Source organism: Protomyctophum parallelum (assembly GCF_964188405.1).
Source record: "Protomyctophum parallelum genome assembly, chromosome: 19".
NCBI lineage: Eukaryota > Metazoa > Chordata > Actinopteri > Myctophiformes > Myctophidae > Protomyctophum > Protomyctophum parallelum.
Genome location: NC_139717.1, coordinates 1907008 through 1927175, shown reverse-complemented (window position 1 = coordinate 1927175; position 20168 = coordinate 1907008). Strand labels below are relative to the sequence as shown.

Genomic DNA, 20168 nt, shown 5'->3' with positions numbered 1-20168 from the left:
CTTAAATGTAAGTCGCTCTGGATTAAGAGCGTCTGCTAAATGCCTAAATTGTAAATTGCTTAGTTAAAACACCAAAAGGGGTACCCGCACACAATTGATTAACACTTGAGAGTGCAAAATTAAACCAAATGGACCCATACGAGTCTACACAATTAGAGAATGTAGAAGAGAATTGTTAAAAAAAGAATTAATCAACGTTTGCCTGTTATCTCTCCTAATGGTACCAACATCAATACAGCCTGTTATCTCTCCTTATGGTACCAACATCAATACAGCCTGTTATCTCTCCTTATGGTACCAACATCAATACAGCCTGTTATCTCTCCTAATGGTACCAACATCAATACAGCCTGTTATCTCTCCTAATGGTACCAACATAAATACAGCCTGTTATCTCTCCTAATGGTACCAACATCAATACAGCCTGTTATCTCTCCTAATGGTACCAACATCAATACAGCCTGTTATCTCTCCTAATGGTACCAACATCAATACAGCCTGTTATCTCTCCTAATGGTACCAACATCAATACAGCCTGTTATCTCTCCTAATGGTACCAACATCAATACAGCCTGTTATCTCTCCTAAATGGTACCAACATCAATACAACCTGTTATCTCTCCTAATGGTACCAACATCAATACAGCCTGTTATCTCTCCTAATGGTACCAACATCAATACAGCCTGTTATCTCTCCTAATGGTACCAACATCAATACAGCCTGTTATCTCTCCTAATGGTACCGACATCAATACAGCCTGTTATCTCTCCTAATGGTACCGACATCAATACAGCCTGTTATCTCTCCTAATGGTACCGACATGATACAGCCTGTTATCTCTCCTAATGGTACCAACATCAATACAGCCTGTTATCTCTCCTAATGGTACCGACATCAATACAGCCTGTTATCTCTCCTAATGGTACCGACATCAATACAGCCTGTTATCTCTCCTAATGGTACCGACATCAATACAGCCTGTTATCTCTCCTAATGGTACCGACATCAATACAGCCTGTTATCTCTCCTAATGGTACCAACATCAATACAGCCTGTTATCTCTCCTAATGGTACCGACATCAATACAGCCTGTTATCTCTCCTAATGGTACCGACATCAATACAGCCTGTTATCTCTCCTAATGGTACCGACATCAATACAACCTGTTATCTCTCCTAATGGTACCAACATCAATACAGCCTGTTATCTCTCCTAATGGTACCAACATCAATACAGCCTGTTATCTCTCCTAATGGTACCAACATCAATACAGCCTGTTATCTCTCCTAATGGTACCAACATCAATACAGCCTGTTATCTCTCCTAATGGTACCAACATCAATACAGCCTGTTATCTCTCCTAATGGTACCAACATCAATACAGCCTGTTATCTCTCCTAATGGTACCAACATCAATACAGCCTGTTATCTCTCCTAATGGTACCAACATCAATACAGCCTGTTATCTCTCCTAATGGTACCAACATCAATACAGCCTGTTATCTCTCCTAATGGTACCAACATCAATACAGCCTGTTATCTCTCCTAAATGGTACCAACATCAATACAGCCTGTTATCTCTCCTAATGGTACCAACATCAATACAGCCTGTTATCTCTCCTAATGGTACCGACATCAATACAGCCTGTTATCTCTCCTAATGGTACCGACATCAATACAGCCTGTTATCTCTCCTAATGGTGCCAACATCAATACAGCCTGTTATCTCTCCTAATGGTACCGACATCAATACAGCCTGTTATCTCTCCTAATGGTACCAACATCAATACAGCCTGTTATCTCTCCTAATGGTACCGACATCAATACAGCCTGTTATCTCTCCTAATGGTACCAACATCAATACAACCTGTTATCTCTCCTAATGGTACCAACATCAATACAGCCTGTTATCTCTCCTAATGGTACCGACATCAATACAGCCTGTTATCTCTCCTAATGGTACCGACATCAATACAGCCTGTTATCTCTCCTAATGGTACCAACATCAATACGGCCTGTTATCTCTCCTAATGGTACCAACATCAATACAGCCTGTTATCTCTCCTAATGGTACCAACATCAATACAGCCTGTTATCTCTCCTAATGGTACCGACATCAATACAGCCTGTTATCTCTCCTAATGGTACCGACATCAATACAGCCTGTTATCTCTCCTAATGGTACCAACATCAATACGGCATGGACTTGTTGGGACAAAATCTTATCCAACGACAACAAAATATTCTGTTTAGGGTCTGAGAGGCCCTAGGGCTCCATTTGTCTCCGCTAAACCCCTTATCCCTAAACTTCTTTGCCATTTTTTTTTTTTTTTACTATTTTGCAAAACATTTTTGAATCGTTAAAATGTCCAGTTCACAAGCTCACAACGTGTCAATGTAGATTGGCTATTTGAACTATTCAAAAATGTTTTTCAAAATTTCAAAAGTTTTCCAGGTACCTCCTCATCCTCGCAACACCGATAAGCATATTTTGCAACCTTACATTTAGATGCCATTGGAACTATTTGTATTATAAAACTCTTCAATCAAAGTCACAACACATTTTCACCACATTTATTTAAGATGCCATCTTAGACCCATTTGACAGAAAGTGCAGAAACATAATAATCGCCTTCCTTGATGCATCAATGAACACCTAGAACGCCCGGGGTTGTACTTAACCCATTCTGACCTGAGATCAGATTCATACGAGGTTTCCGCCGGACACACACTGGTCTGATGAACCCATTCTGACCTGAGATCAGATTCTAAAAAATGTCAGTCGTTCTTCGATTTTTCAAAAATAGCAGACCTACAAGCTCGTATCGCGCCACTCGGTGGCGCGATATGAGCTTGTAGATCTGCTATTTTTAAATAGCTAAAGCATAACATGATGCTGACACCAAAATGGGTGCCCGGTCAGAATGGGTTAATATTTTTTTTACATATTCCATAGCAGAAAAGGACCAGGAAGAAGATACATCTTATTTATACCTGCCCCTACCATTAAAAAAAAAACCATCTAATTGATGCTGCTACCAACCATACATTTTATGCATTACATCAAATAAAAAAGAAATACAACAAGGACAAAAGAACTAGAGCTCAACAACGCTGAGGGAACAAAATAACTGAAATCATGATATATATATTTTTTAGCTATTTTGCTTCCTAAACATGTTTTGTTTCAAACTAAAGCAAAATAAACGTTAAAAATACAGATTTAGATGTTTATTTTAGCCAATGACTAAAATAAAAATAAACGTGTTTGTGTTGGTAATGATCTGTTTTTCGCTCCAAATCCATGATTTTCAATATACCAGATAACATAAAAAGCCTGTTGGTGTGTGCTCTGAAATCTTCTTTATAGCCTACATGCTCTTTCTTTGTAACATAATCAAAGGAGTCATATTACTCTTGAATGAGTTGCCCCATACTTCCAAACATCGAGCGTTACTAATAGTAGAAAAGATGAAGACACTTTGTCCGGGGAATTCTAACGGCCGATTCATACTCCTATTTTAGAGCCGAATAAAAGTCGGTTCGGCGCTGTAGAGCCTACAATTTGACGTCATTTGAGGTTCGGGGGGGCGGGCGGGTACCATCCTAAAGTCGGCTCTTCGGTGCTACTGAAAATTTCTGACGAGCCGAAATCATTTGGGCACTACAGCGCCGAAACAGCGGTAAAATAGGAGTATGAATCGGCCCTAGGTGTTGACGACCATCAGCCGGTCAGTCAGCTCCGCCTCTGCAGAGCTCTGACTGAAAGGGACTGAACGGAGTCGGTTTCATTTCCATCCAAAAGAAAAAAAAAAGTGAACGATGTTCCTCACGGCCAATCTACACCAGGCAATGTTGAACGCGTGCGTATGCGTTTACTGTGCGCGTACAGTGCGTTTGGATAGGACCAATACATGTCAATGATACCAGCTACACCAGACGCACGGATACCGCGGGCCATCCTACGCCTGCTCTAAAAATAGGATCGGTTCTAATTTCTTTACGTGCGTATATTAATGCCCCCATGCGCGCGTATCTATATATCCTCCCGGAAGGTCCCGCACAAACCTGCCGCGCGCCACAGATCTGGTGTAGCCGCGGGGCATTTGGCTTACGACGCACGCACGGTCCGCGCGTTTTAGAGTAAACGCGCGAGAAAAGCCTGGTGTAGCTTGGCCGTTAGTGGTTGAACATGACGGGTCTGACGGCGTAGCACACATTGTTCTTTAGCACAGGGTGGCTGATGGGTTTCCTCTTCTTACACCACTTCAGACCTTTCCTGAAGATGGGCTTCACCGTGTCCACGGACCACCGCGTCATGTACCTGTCAGGAAGAAACGAGAAGGAAACTAGAGTCATGTATCTGTCCCGTTACAGGAAGAAACAAGAAGAAAACTAGAGTCATGTATCTGTCCAGTTACAGGAAGAAACAAGAAGAAAACTAGAGTCATGTATCTGTCCAGTTACAGGAATAAACAAGAAGAAGACTAGAGTCATGTATCTGTCCAGTTACAGGAAGAAACAAGAAGAAAACTAGAGTCATGTATCTGTCCAGTTACAGGAAGAAACAAGAAGAAAACTAGAGTCATGTATCTGTCCAGTTACAGGAAGAAACAAGAAGAAGACTAGAGTCATGTATCTGTCCAGTTACAGGAATAAACAAGAAGAGGACAAGAGTCAAACGACAGAGAGTACAAACAAGTCTGCGAGCAAATGGAAACTCTCTGTAGATCTTTCTGTATGAGCGTTTCACTCAACATGTTGCAGGCATTTAGCAGCTTAATCCAGAGCGACTAGTCTTACAGTAAGCAAGGAGATTACAAGCCATTACAAACGTAGCCATATTAGGTACAGCAAGAACCCGTCAGTCTAAACAGTAAAACAGTCAAAACATTAATAAACTGTACAATCAAAAGTATACAAACCATAGGATGTCAGCTCAACACTTTAACCTGACGTCTGTCTAATAATAATATTAATAATAATAACATGCTATCTAAATGACAACGATAAATAATCACCTGTTGAGCATTGGTTTGGGCTTGGAGACGTGACCCTCTGGAAGACTGGGCCTGTGGTCAGGAAGCAGACCTGGAGGGAAAACGCCACATTTTAACCCATCCTGACCTGAGATCAGATTCATACGAGGTTTCCGCCGGACAAACACTGGGTCTGATGAACCCATTCTGACCTGAGATCAGATTCTAAAAAAATGTCAGTCGTTCTTCGATTTTTCAAAAAATAGCAGACCTACAAGCTCGTATCGCGCCACTCGGTGGCGCGCTATGAGCTTGTAGATCTGCTATTCAATAGCTAAAGCATGACATGATGCTGACACCAAAATTGGTTCCCGTTCAGAATGGGTTAATTACAACAAACTGCTTTACACTAAGTTTACACTAACGACCGCCACACATTACCTTGGACTTGTTTTTATGCAGAGACGTGCCACAGAAGGTGTGGTTTCTCTTATCATGTTCCGTTGGTCTTAAGGGCTTTTATAATACTGTAGTTTGTTTCAAACTTACAGATACTGAACGTTAAATAATACCGTGAAACCTCCATCGTGTCCAAAACAGTTACTTTTTCAGGATTCTAATTCAAAAGTAGCAGATCGACAACAAGACATACTGCACCAAATCTTTGTGGGATAGACTTTTTTATGTTTTTACATTAAGAGTGAGAGAGAGAGATGTATGCCATGCTTTTGTTTCTGCTTAACCCATTTTGGCATTAGCATTATGTTGTGCTTTAGCTATTGAAAAATAGCAGATCTACTCATAGAACATTTCATGGTAGAGGTTCAATGCCTTGCTCAAAGGGCACTTCAGCGGTGGTAATTTTAACGTGCCGGTCCGGGGATACGAACTATAGCAACCTTCCGATATCAAGACCGCTCCGCAAACCGTTTGGCCACCGCTGCCCGGATCAAGAGCGTCCGCTAAATGCCTAAATGGTAGAGAGAGACACTGACCTGCTCTGTGAGCCATCTGAACACACATGGCCACCTTCCTGTGCTCCTCTGGACACAGACCGGTGATCCTCTTGGGCAGCATGCCTCCGTCTGACCTGATGAACTGACGCAGCAGCAGCACGTCCTGAATGGAAACAAGCCTTTAATTACATCACCTGGGGGGGGTTTCAGAGTAAAAGCATGTCCTGAATGGAAACAAGCCTTTAATTACATCACCTGGGGGGGGTTTCAGAGTAAAAGCATGTCCTGAATGGAAACAAGCCTTTAATTACATCACCTGGAGGGGTTTCAGAGTAAATCTTTCCAGCACCCCAGAGCTCCTATTTTGAAGGAATCCCCGGGGAACGACTGTGTTAAAGAGGAACCTCTTGAGCCGGCACACATCTTAGATTCAGGCCTTAATACAGAGAGGCCCAATCCCATTCGCCTCCCTCACGCCCTGAGCCCTGGACCCTGAGCCCTAATACAGAGGCCCAATCCCATTCGCCTCCCTCACGCCCTGAGCCCTGGACCCTGAGCCCTAATACAGAGGCCCAATCCCATTCGCCTCCCTCACGCCCTGAGCCCTGGACCCTGAGCCCTAATACAGAGGCCCAATCCCATTCGCCTCCCTCACGCCCTGAGCCCTGGACCCTGAGCCCTAATACAGAGGCCCAATCCCATTCGCCTCCCTCACGCCCTGAGCCCTGGACCCTGAGCCCTAATACAGAGGCCCAATCCCATTCGCCTCCCTCAAAGCCCTGAGCCCTGGACCCTCACTGACTTTATAGTGACGTCAGCTGTAAGTGCTTGAGGGTGAGAGGCTGCAAGGGCTCCACATTGTTGTGAAAGAAATGGGACAGCACTTTGAAGATATGAGTCCGCCATTCATGACACTTTGCATCACTTTATACAAACTGTCCTTATTCACAGCCAGTGCCTATACCTACATGATTGGCCAGCTTAAATACTAAAATAGACATGATAGACATGTATAAATAACATGTCTTATCATGTCGGTATTTTAGTATTTAAGCTGATCGTTTTATTATTCGTTTCATAAATACACTTTCCTGTGTGATATATTTGTAATATTCATTATACATTTCATTTCCATATTATTTTACTTTGCTCATTAGTCATTTCTCATCATGTTTCCCTTATTATTATTATTATTGTTATTAAATATATAGCCTATATCCTTCCATTCCGTCTCCTTTTGAGAACAGTGAGAAAGCACGATTGTGTTTGTTGACATTCTAACCGTGATACATAACTCATTTGCATATTACTTCACAGTGTAATCACATTACTTACAGTGTAGTCATATTACTTGCAGTGTAATCACATTACTTACAGTGTAATCACATTACTTACAGTGTAGTCATATTTGTGCTGGAGGTTCCATCGGTAAATAGGACACTTGGCGTCGGGGTTGGGGGGTTCTGCTGATGGCGGACCCACCACTGTCAGGCCCTCCATCTGGAAGGGAGCGAGACAAAAGATTAATAATAATTAACACTAATTCTCTCTTGGCTAATATAGAGATATACCTCTTAGCTCCATATCGACACACAGATACAGAGATCTAATATAGAGATATACCTCTTAGCTCCATATCGACACACAGATACAGAGATCTAATATAGAGATATACCTCTTAGCTCCATATCGACACACAGATACAGAGATCTCTAATATAGAGATATACCTCTTAGCTCCATATCGACACACAGATACAGAGATCTAATATAGAGATATACCTCTTAGCTCCATATCGACACACAGATACAGAGATCTCTAATATAGAGATATACCTCTTAGCTCCATATCGACACACAGATACAGAGATCTCCATAAATACAGTAGAGATATACCTCTTAGCTCCATATCGACACACAGATACAGAGATATACCTCTTAGCTCCATGTCGACACACAGATACAGAGATATACCTCTTAGCTCCATGTCGACACACAGATACAGAGATATACCTCTTAGCTCCATGTCGACAGACAGACACAGTATGGGCACAAAAAGGGACACGGACAGATGGTTATGACAAGTTGACAACGGGTGTTATTAGGTTCCTGAGTTGCATCGTGGCGGTGGCTCAGGGGTAGAGGGGCCACTAGGGGGCGGTGGTGGCTCAGGGGGTAGAGTGGCTGGACGGTAACCGCAAGGTTGCCAGTTCCTTCAGCAAGACTCTGAACCCCTGATTGCTCCCGACGTGTCGGTGTATGAATGTGGTAAATAAATGGTAAATGGTGCATTTATATAGCGCCTTTATCCAAGGCGCTTTACAGAGATTGTGCATTACATTCACCCATTCACACACACATTCACACACCTTTACATAGATTGTGCATTACATTCACCCATTCACACACACATTCACACACCTTTACATAGATTGTGCATTACATTCACCCATTCACACACACATTCACACACCTTTACATAGATTGTGCATTACATTCACCCATTCACACACACATTCACACACCTTTACATAGACTGTGCATTACATTCACCCATTCACACACACATTCACACACCTTTACATAGATTGTGCATTACATTCACCCATTCACACACACATTCACACACCTTTACATAGATTGTGCATTACATTCACCCATTCACACCCACATTCACACACCTTTACATAGATTGTGCATTACATTCACCCATTCACACCCACATTCACACACCTTTACATAGATTGTGCATTACATTCACCCATTCACACCCACATTCACACACCTTTACATAGATTGTGCATTACATTCACCCATTCACACACACATTCACACACCTTTACATAGATTGTGCATTACATTCACCCATTCACACACACATTCACACACCTTTACATAGATTGTGCATTACATTCACCCATTCACACACACATTCACACACCTTTACATAGATTATGCATTACATTCACCCATTCACACACACATTCACACACCTTTACATAGATTGTGCATTACATTCACCCATTCACACACACATTCACACACCTTTACATAGATTGTGCATTACATTCACCCATTCACACACACATTCACACACCTTTACATAGATTGTGCATTACATTCACCCATTCACACACACATTCACACACCTTTACATAGATTGTGCATTACATTCACCCATTCACACACACATTCACACACTGATGGCGGCGGAAACCATGCAAGGCACCAACTAGCACATCAGGAGGAGCAACCAGGGGTTCAGTGTCTTGCTCAAGGACACTTTGACACTGACTCTGGGGGAGCCCACAGGGTTCGAACTGGCAACCTTGCGGTTACCATCCAGCCACTCTACCCCTGAGCCACCGTCGCCCCTGATGTGTGTGTGAATGGGTCGAATGTAATGCACAATCTATGTAAAGGTGTGTGAATGTGTGTGTGAATGGGTGAATGTAATGCACAATCTATGTAAAGGTGTATGAATGTGTGTGTGAATGGGTGAATGTAATGCACAATCTATGTAAAGGTGTATGAATGTGTGTGTGAATGGGTGAATGTAATGCACAATCTATGTAAAGCGCCTTGGATAAAGGCGCTATATTATAAATTTTACCATTTACCATTTACCTTTTTATTTTGGTATTATGATAAATGAATGCCCTGCTATTTGATCACACTGCAGCGTCGCACCAACGCATCAAATGGTAGCAGATCTACAAGCTGGGAACGCAGGCATGAAGCGACACACTTTGAGCTTGTAGATCTGCTGACTTTCTGGGAAAAGTAAGCGTTTTGGACAGAGGCGTCTTGAACATTGTCTCCACCTCTTAGATCATTTGTCTACACGTGTACTGTAACTACTGTACTGCAACTACACAAGCAAACAGCACCCAGAACGCACGCCAAACATTCCTAATGTGAATAATAATTAACTATAATTATCAACATTCATTTCACTTACAGTCGTGGTCTGTCCTTCCTTCTTCTCCACCACTGTAAGAACAGACAATGAATAATTATTATTCAGGAGACAGTGACACATTTACTAATTATTAATTATAGTAAAGTGATTATCAACCCGTTTAATTCCAAGGACCCCCCAGTTTGACATACCCCCCCATTTAATGGCATTTCTATCTACATCTACTATCTACATACCCCCACCGCCCCCCCCTTTCCCCTCACTGTATACGTTTATTTTCCCTTTATGATGAATTCCTGTTCTGTTCTTTAGCTACTTTGTACGTCTCTAAATGTTTTGATGAATTGAACATGGTGGACCCTGTTGTAAACAAGCGTAATGCCTAATGGGTCGTCCACTCACAGTTAACAGTCTTTGTGTTGAGTTTGTGCTTAAAATGTATACTGTAATTCTGCAAACTGTTAATAAATATTTCAATCAATCAATCTCTGAGACCCCCAATTTATATTGTTAATTTTAACTCTGAGAGTGTACAAAATAATTGTACACTCTGAGTGAGTTACAGAACCCTAATAATAAGGGTCCATTTGGTTCCAAACTATCACTTAGCTGGGGACCCCCTGGAACCCCCTCAGGGACCCCTGGGGGTCCCCGGACCCCCTGGAACCCCCTCAGGGACCCCTGGGGATCCCCGGACCCCCCTGAAACCCCCTCAGGGACCCCTGGGGCCCCTAATATCTACCTACCACTGCAGACTGGGTCAGTTAGCTCAACGCTAGCCTGGATGCTAACCTGTTTACAGTGACTCAAACAGCTCACCTTGGCGGATGCCTCTGCTCTGGAGGGCTCCTAACACACTGCAGGGCCCACCCAGCCGCGGACCACCCAGCAGCCTGCCCGCCGCGGTGGTCCCTGCAGCGGACCCCCCTGGAGGGGCCAGGAGACACACGGACCCCCACACGGACCTCAGCACACTGCGCGCCGCCATCTTGGATCCTTGTTGACCTTCCTACGTTGGCGCACAGCGCCGCTCGTGGTCAAACACGAGCACTGCAAGAGGAGACATCACAAGTTCAGTCAGTCTGGCGTTGTTGCCATGTCTGCTTTGTTATAAGCGACTTGTTTGGGCTTGTTTTTCTGTCAAGTTGCTTGTTTAATACTGTTTTTTTTTTGGACTTAACCCCATTCTGACCTGAGATCAGATTCTAAAAAAAATGTCTTCTACAACCTGACAGTTTTCCATTCTGACCTGAGATCAGATTCTAAAAAAATGTCTTCTACATCCTGACAGTTTTCCATTCTGACCTGAGATCAGATTAAAAAAAAATAATGTCTTCTATCTATGTCAGTCGCTCTTCGATTTTTCAAAAATAGCAGACCTACAAGCTCGTAGCGCGCCACTCGGTGGCGCGATATGAGCTTGTAGATCTGCTATTTTAACATGATGCTATAACACCAAAATGGGTTCCCGTTCAGAATGGGTTCATTGTTTCTAAAGTGCAGTTGCTTATTTGTGGCTAGTGTCCTAAATGTTACTTTAAACCATGTGGTTTTAAAATATGTTTAAAGTCAAGACAAGGAAGGACCCATATTTAGATTTGAGACGAGTTGTTAAAATGTTTCAACCTTTTTCACCCAAGGTTTTTCCAGGTTTCATTATTTATTTTTAATCAAGCTTGTGAGCTTTGTAGAACATATATACAGGTATAATATAAAATATGACATGAGTAGGCTAGTCGCTTGACTTCTTTTGGACTTTGAGACCTAGTTTGTTTATTTCTCTCATCCAATCTGGCAACGCTGCTCAGCTGCAGCCAATGTCAGTTATTGTTGCTAGATGTAGCACCTTGTTTTAATGTAAATACAAGTCGTGACTTGTGACACACACACACACACACACACACACACACACACACACACACACACACACACACACACACACACACACACACACACACACACACACACACACACACACACGCACCCGCACACACGCACACACACACACACACACACACACACACACACACACACACACACGCACACACACAATATAGAAGTGACAGCTGTCTAGTAAAGTCTAGATAACCCCTCAGTCTAATGTTTATCATGAATAATTCAGTGGTTTCTTAAAAAAATAAGAACACCTGTCGTTCTAAACCTGACCATGCTGCTACAGCTAAATAAACACAAGAATGGCGCCACTTTTAAACAGGGCTGTGCCTCTCTCTGGGCGTCTGCATGGAACCTTAAACCTTTTAAACATACCACCACCAGGACACTGTACCTCTGGGCGTCTGCATGGAACCTTCAGTGGCTTTCCAGGTGAGTTTAAAATACCTTTTAGTTGTCTTTAAGTAGCTCATATTCCCATATCAATTATCAACCAGACAGTATAAGTATTATTTTATTATATAGCTTCCCTTATAGCTTTGTATAGCCCTGATATAAAGTGCTCTAGTGAGTCATACATGGTTTTATGTCAATGATTGTGTGTGTGTGTGTGTGTGTGTGTGTGTGTGTGTGTGTGAGTGTGAGTGTGTGTGTAAGGAAAGGAAAGGTACTATGTTTACCCAGGGTAACTGGACTAAGGAAAGGAAAGGTACTATGTTTATCCAGGGTAACTGGACTAAGGAAAGGAAAGGTACTATGTTTACCCAGGGTAACTGGACTAAGGAAAGGAAAGGTACTATGTTTACCCAGGGTAACTGGACTAAGGAAAGGAAAGGTACTATGTTTACCCAGGGTAACTGGACTAAGGAAAGGAAAGGTACTATGTTTACCTAGGGTAACTGGACTAAGGAAAGGAAAGGTACTATTTTTACCCAGGGTAACTGGACTAAGCCCAAGAACTTGTTTACAGCCAGGCCCTGCTCATAGAACATTCCATGGTAGGGGTTCAATGCATTGCTCAAGGGCACTTCAGCGGTGGTAATTTTAACGTGCCGGTCCGGGGATACGAACTATAGCGACCTTCCGATATCAAGACCGCTCCGCAAACCGTTCGGCCACCGCTGCCCCCTGTGTGTGTGTGTGTGTGTGTGTGTGTGTGTGTGTGTGTGTGTGTGCGCGTATGTGCGTGCACTATTGTAGTCATAATAATGTCATTGATTGACGTGGGTTTTCTCCCTTCCATTTAGCTGACAACATGCAGACATACTATGGTGGAACATATTACATCATGTCACAGCTGAAGATATGTGTGGTAAGTGATGGAGACATCATTATAACGCTTGGTATTTCATTTCAGTCAAATACTAATGTGTCTTAAGTCCTCCACACTGTGACTCACTCCACCACATGCCTATATACATGAGAAGTTATTTTAATATAGTCCTACAGGGGTCATCAATTTGTCAATTTGTTTGTGGCAAAGACGTATTGGCCGTAATTGTTATGATGACAAATGTAGCATTTAATTTTTCACGTGTTTTATTTGGTCCCCCAAAGAGATAAGGGGACCCCCTTATCTCTGAGAGTTACAGACCTGTTATGGTCATCGAGGGCTATAGCTATTTATGTGTTTCAGTAGGCATGTAACGATACACTCAACTCACGATGCGATACGTATCACCATATGAGGTTCACAACACGATTTTTCACCATATTTTCAACACAATCATTTTCCAGACGAATGACCGAAAAATCTTTTGTTTTAATGATTTATCTTCCCCCCCAAGAGTTTTTCACAATTTTTATGTAACTACATTGCAAAAGTAGCATTACTTTTCATGTAAAATTACTTAATTACATGCTTTTGTGTTTAAACCTAGCTCGAGTTAACATTTCTTCTTTTCTTTGATGGCATCTTAGGATAGATGTAGACCTATTTGACAGTGCAGAAACATCTTAGGTTAGATGTAGACCTATTTGACAGTGCAGAAACATCTTAGGATAGATGTAGACCTATTTGACAGTGCAGAAACATCTTGGGATAGATGTAGACCTATTTGACAGTGCAGAAACATCTTAGGATAGATGTAGACCTATTTGAAAGTGCAGAAACATCTTAGGATAGATGTAGACCTATTTGACAGTGCAGAAACATCTTAGGATAGATGTAGACCTATTTGACAGTGCAGAAACATCTTAGGATAGATGTAGACCTATTTGACAGAGCATAAACATCTTAGGATAGATGTAGACCTATTTGACAGTGCAGAAACATCTTAGGATAGGTGTAGACCTATTTGACAGTGCAGAAACATCTTAGGATAGATGTAGACCTATTTGACAGTGCAGAAACATCTTAGGATAGATGTAGACCTATTTGACAGTGCAGAAACATCTTAGGATAGATGTAGACCTATTTGACGGTGCAGAAACATCTTAGGATAGATGTAGACCTATTTGACAGTGCAGAAACATCTTAGGATAGATGTAGACCTATTTGACAGTGCAGAAACATCTTAGGATAGATGTAGACCTATTTGACAGTGCAGAAACATCTTAGGATAGATGTAGACCTATTTGACAGTGCAGAAACATCTTAGGATAGATGTAGACCTATTTGACAGAGCAGAAACATCTTAGGATAGATGTAGACCTATTTGACAGTGCAGAAACATCTTAGGATAGATGTAGACCTATTTGACAGTGCAGAAACATCTTAGGATAGATGTAGACCTATTTGACAGTGCAGAAACATCTTAGGATAGGTGTAGACCTATTTGACAGTGCAGAAACATCTTAGGATAGATGTAGACCTATTTGACAGTGCAGAAACATCTTAGGATAGATGTAGACCTATTTGACAGAGCAGAAACATCTTAGGATAGATGTAGACCTATTTGACAGTGCAGAAACATCTTAGGATAGTTGTAGACCTATTTGACAGCAGAAACATCTTAGGATAGATGTAGACCTATTTGACAGTGCAGAAACATCTTGGGATAGATGTAGACCTATTTGACAGAGCAGAAACATCTTGGGATAGATGTAGACCTATTTGACAGTGCAGAAACATCTTGGGATAGATGTAGACCTATTTGACAGTGCAGAAACATCTTAGGATAGACGTAGACCTATTTGACAGAGCAGAAACATCTTAGGATAGATGTAGACCTATTTGACAGTGCAGAAACATCTTAGGATAGATGTAGACCTATTTGACAGAGCAGAAACATCTTAGGATAGATGTAGACCTATTTGACAGAGCATCAATAACGACCATCACCTGTGGCACAGACACACACAGCTCCCCTCTGCAGGCCTCTACTGCTGAAAGAGACTGCATGGAGTCTGTCTCATTTCTCTCCAAAAGCATGTGAATATGATGGAATATGATTACAGCTCACATTTCATATCACACACTAGCCCCCCTTTTTTAATCAATATTCATTTTTAATAAATCAATACATATCGTTGGGATATAATATCGATATATATCGATATACGATATATCGTTACATGCCTAGTTTCTGGTATACTACTGTCCGGTCATTTCGTCAAGTCTTTGTCAAAAATGGAATTTTGCCACAAAAAATAATCCTCCACAAGCACAGCATAGAGAAGTGATGACCCCCCCCCCCCCCCGATGCAAATACATTACTGACATATTTAATAATTGTACACTTTTTTTCTTTAAATAGCAGAGATAGCTGATCTACAACCTCACTGTGAGCTTGCCTTGTAGATCTGCTATTTCCGCTAATCTCAGAGAATGTTTGAAAATACACGACCATTTTGTCAACATGGAAGCGGTTATGGCAATTACGCAAACATAACTGTGATTAGACGATTATTACGTAATCATAATTGTGACCTACCCAACGATGGGAGTTCTGCAGATGATCTTCTGATGATAAATAACTGTGTCCTGGACAGTTGAGTCTGGACAGTTGAGACTTGCAGATCTGATATAAATCTGTGAGATCAATGTCTTTTATGTTGACCGCTGACCGGTGATGTCACCACGAGTCAGCTTGCCATTATATCCATATATGGATTTCAAAGGTTAGCCAAGCCATGCCCAAATATGGAATTCATGATGTCAGACGTATATGCGTCAGCCAGCTCCATGTTGTATGGGATAGATAGACTATGGATCAGGGTTACGGCAACCTTTCCCCCGTGTTTCTTCACTGGTCCGGTCCAGAAGAACACAGTTTGCATGAGTCCTGCCTCGAAGCAGACCAACCTTCCCCCCGTGTTTCTTCACTGGTCCGGTCCAGAAGAACACAGTTTGCATGAGTCCTGCCTCGAAGCAGACCAACCTTCCCCCCGTGTTTCTTCACTGGTCCGGTCCAGAAGAACACAGTTTGCATGAGTCCTGCCTCGAAGCAGACCAACCTTTCCCCGTGTTTCTTCACTGGTCCGGTCCAGAAGAACACAGTTTGCATGAGTCCTGCCTCGAAGCAGACCAACCTTCCCCCCGTGTTTCTTCACTGGTCCGGTCCAGAAGAACACAGTTTGCATGAGTCCTGCCTCGAAGCAGACCAGAGGTAGAAAACTGTGGTTCCCTGATGTCATCGCTAGGGACACATGATGTCATCGCTAGTAGGGACACATGATGTCATCGCTATAGGGACACATGATGTCATCGCTATAGGGACACATGATGTCATCGCTATAGGGACACATGATGTCATCGCTAGTAGGGACACATGATGTCATCGCTAGTAGGGACACATGATGTCATCGCTATAGGGACACATGATGTCATCGCTATAGGGACACATGATGTCATCGCTATAGGGACACATGATGTCATCGCTAGTAGGGACACATGATGTCATCGCTATAGGGACATAGGCATCAATCAGTAAGCAGGAACTGGGGATTGAAATGAAGGAGGGAAAGTCTGGCATGGCGTTGTGAAGTCCATGATCTCGACTGTAGTCGAAAAATGCTGCTGATGATGAGATAACAGGGTTTCTCAAAGTGGGCAGTGGCTCAGGGGTAGAGTGGGCCGCTAGAGTAACCCCGGGGTTCCCGGTTCGATCCCGGGCTCTGTGACTGTGAACCCCTAATTATTCCAGATGTGCAGCTTGGTGCCTTTGTATGGTTTCCTCCGCCATCTGTGTGTGTGTGTGTGTGTGTGTGTGTGTGTGTGTGTGTGTGTGTGTGTGTGTGTGTGTGTGTGTGTGTGTGTGTGTGTGTGTGTGTGTGTGTGTGTGTGTGTGTGTGTGTGTGTGTGTGTGTGTGTGTGAGAATGTAATGCACAATCTAGCGCTATATAAATTCACCATCTTCGAGTCCAGGGGGCCTCAGGATATACTTTGATAATATTTATTATGGAATTCATCGATGTAATGTAATGTACCTATACTGTACGTGGTGCGTTCTTCAGTCTACAGACAGTACTATACACCAAGTCTCTTCACCAAACATAGCAGATCTACAAGCTCTTTTTTTACAGTAGATCTGCTATTTTCGTTGACTGTTCCCCCCCCCCAGAATAGGAATGCTGCATATGGTTTTAACAAGGTCATTTTGACCTATTTCTTTTACATTTTGAAGTTGATTATCTTTGAGCCCATGAAGCCTTCAGAAGGTACCCCTTCCATGAACATCACCATCCATCACCATTCCATCATCTTTGTCTTTTTAAAATGTATTTTTTTCCTGAAAAACCTCATGTTTCTATATCAGTGGTTCTCAATATTTCATGTCAAGGACCCCAAAAATGATATGTAATATGTCGCCGACCCCCATCTGAGAATATGGTGTTCCAGGGACCCCCCACCCCCCCCCCCCCTCCAGAAGCAAAGATTTGAGTAAAGAAACTGAAACTCTGAAAGAATATATATTCAAAAGATTTGAGGCACATTTTCACAGTTTAAAAAACACTATGAGCTTGTAGATCTGCTATTTTTTCAATAGCTAAAGTATAACATAACGCTTCAAACACCAACAGGGGTTCCCACCCAAAATGGATTAACCCATTTAGACCTGAGAGAAGATTCTACAAATGTCTTTTAAATCCTAACAGTTTTCTGAAAAAAACCCTATGTTTCTATGTCAGTGGTTCTCACAGGGTTAAACCCCATGTTTCTATGTCAGTGGTTCTCACAGGGTTAACCCCCATGTTTCTATATCAGTGGTTCTCACAGGGTTAACCCCCATGTTTCTATGTCAGTGGTTCTCACAGGGTTAAACCCCATGTTTCTATGTCAGTGGTTCTCACAGGGTTAAACCCCATGCTTCTGTGTCAGTGGTTCTCACAGGGTTAAAACCCCATGTTTCTATGTCAGTGGTTCTCACAGGGTTAAACCCCATGTTTCTGTGTCAGTGGTTCTCACAGGGTTAAAACCCCATGTTTCTATGTCAGTGGTTCTCACAGGGTTAAACCCCATGTTTCTGTGTCAGTGGTTCTCACAGGGTTAAACCCTATGTTTCTATGTCAGTGGTTCTCACAGGGTTAAACCCCATGTTTCTGTGTCAGTGGTTCTCACAGGGTTAAAACCCCATGTTTCTATGTCAGTGGTTCTCACAGGGTTAAACCCCATGTTTCTGTGTCAGTGGTTCTCACAGGGTTAAACCCCATGTTTCTATATCAGTGGTTCTCACAGGGTTAAACCCCATGTTTCTATATCAGTGGTTCTCACAGGGTTAAACCCTATGTTTCTGTGTCAGTGGTTCTCACAGGGTTAAACCCTATGTTTCTGTGTCAGTGGTTCTCACAGGGTTAAAACCCCATGTTTCTGTGTCAGTGGTTCTCACAGGGTTAAAACCCCATGTTTCTATGTCAGTGGTTCTCACAGGGTTAAACCCCATGTTTCTGTGTCAGTGGTTCTCACAGGGTTAAACCCCATGTTTCTATATCAGTGGTTCTCACAGGGTTAAACCCCATGTTTCTATATCAGTGGTTCTCACAGGGTTAAACCCTATGTTTCTGTGTCAGTGGTTCTCACAGGGTTAAACCCTATGTTTCTGTGTCAGTGGTTCTCACAGGGTTAAACCCCATGTTTCTATGTCAGTGGTTCTCACAGGGTTAACCCCCATGTTTCTATATCAGTGGTTCTCACAGGGTTAACCCCCATGTTTCTATGTCAGTGGTTCTCACAGGGTTAAACCCCATGTTTCTATGTCAGTGGTTCTCACAGGGTTAAACCCCATGTTTCTGTGTCAGTGGTTCTCACAGGGTTAAAACCCCATGTTTCTATGTCAGTGGTTCTCACAGGGTTAAACCCCATGTTTCTGTGTCAGTGGTTCTCACAGGGTTAAAACCCCATGTTTCTATGTCAGTGGTTCTCACAGGGTTAAACCCCATGTTTCTGTGTCAGTGGTTCTCACAGGGTTAAACCCTATGTTTCTATGTCAGTGGTTCTCACAGGGTTAAACCCCATGTTTCTGTGTCAGTGGTTCTCACAGGGTTAAAACCCCATGTTTCTATGTCAGTGGTTCTCACAGGGTTAAACCCCATGTTTCTGTGTCAGTGGTTCTCACAGGGTTAAACCCCATGTTTCTATATCAGTGGTTCTCACAGGGTTAAACCCCATGTTTCTATATCAGTGGTTCTCACAGGGTTAAACCCTATGTTTCTGTGTCAGTGGTTCTCACAGGGTTAAACCCTATGTTTCTGTGTCAGTGGTTCTCACAGGGTTAAAACCCCATGTTTCTGTGTCAGTGGTTCTCACAGGGTTAAAACCCCATGTTTCTATGTCAGTGGTTCTCACAGGGTTAAACCCCATGTTTCTGTGTCAGTGGTTCTCACAGGGTTAAACCCCATGTTTCTATATCAGTGGTTCTCACAGGGTTAAACCCCATGTTTCTATATCAGTGGTTCTCACAGGGTTAAACCCTATGTTTCTGTGTCAGTGGTTCTCACAGGGTTAAACCCTATGTTTCTGTGTCAGTGGTTCTCACAGGGTTAAACCCTATGTTTCTATATCAGTGGTTCTCACAGGGTTAAACCCTATGTTTCTATGTCAGTGGTTCTCACAGGGTTAAACCCCATGTTTCTATGTCAGTGGTGCTTAACCTTTTTCATATCAAGGACCCCCCAAGATTATCTGTATTTGGCCCCAGACCCCCATCTGTCCCAGGGACCCCCCCCCCCCCCCCCCCCCCAGAAGCAAAGATTTGAGTTAAAAATGTTCGCTGTGAAAGAATATATATTGAAAGATTTTCACCACTTTTTCCTGATTTTTCAAAAATAGCAGATCTACAAGCTCGTAGTGCGGTGCCGTGCTATGAGCTTGTCGATCTGCTACTTTTCTAAATATGAATTGAAAAAAAAAGTCTAAATATGAATTTAAGCACATTTGACGTCATTCATGCGAGTGTTGAGTGGTTAAAGTCTAGAAGTTATTTTCCTAATGTCTGTCCTATACTGTAAATGGAAAGCGATAAGTATTCTCTCCAGTT

At 42.5% G+C, this 20168-nt stretch overlaps 1 protein-coding gene across 1 annotated transcript; it reads right to left on the bottom strand.

Moving 5' to 3' along the window:
- Positions 1-2560: 2560 nt before the first annotated feature.
- mrps18a (mitochondrial ribosomal protein S18A) lies at positions 2561-10861 on the bottom strand. Its single transcript, XM_083789647.1, has 6 exons — positions 10677-10861; positions 9897-9928; positions 7332-7436; positions 5976-6099; positions 5023-5092; positions 2561-4325 (listed from the first exon to the last, which is right to left on the bottom strand). Exons 1-6 carry the CDS (start codon positions 10843-10845, stop codon positions 4181-4183), a joined length of 645 nt encoding a protein of 214 aa, XP_083645773.1. The 5' UTR covers positions 10846-10861; the 3' UTR covers positions 2561-4180.
- Between the last annotated feature and the right edge of the window lie 9307 nt (positions 10862-20168).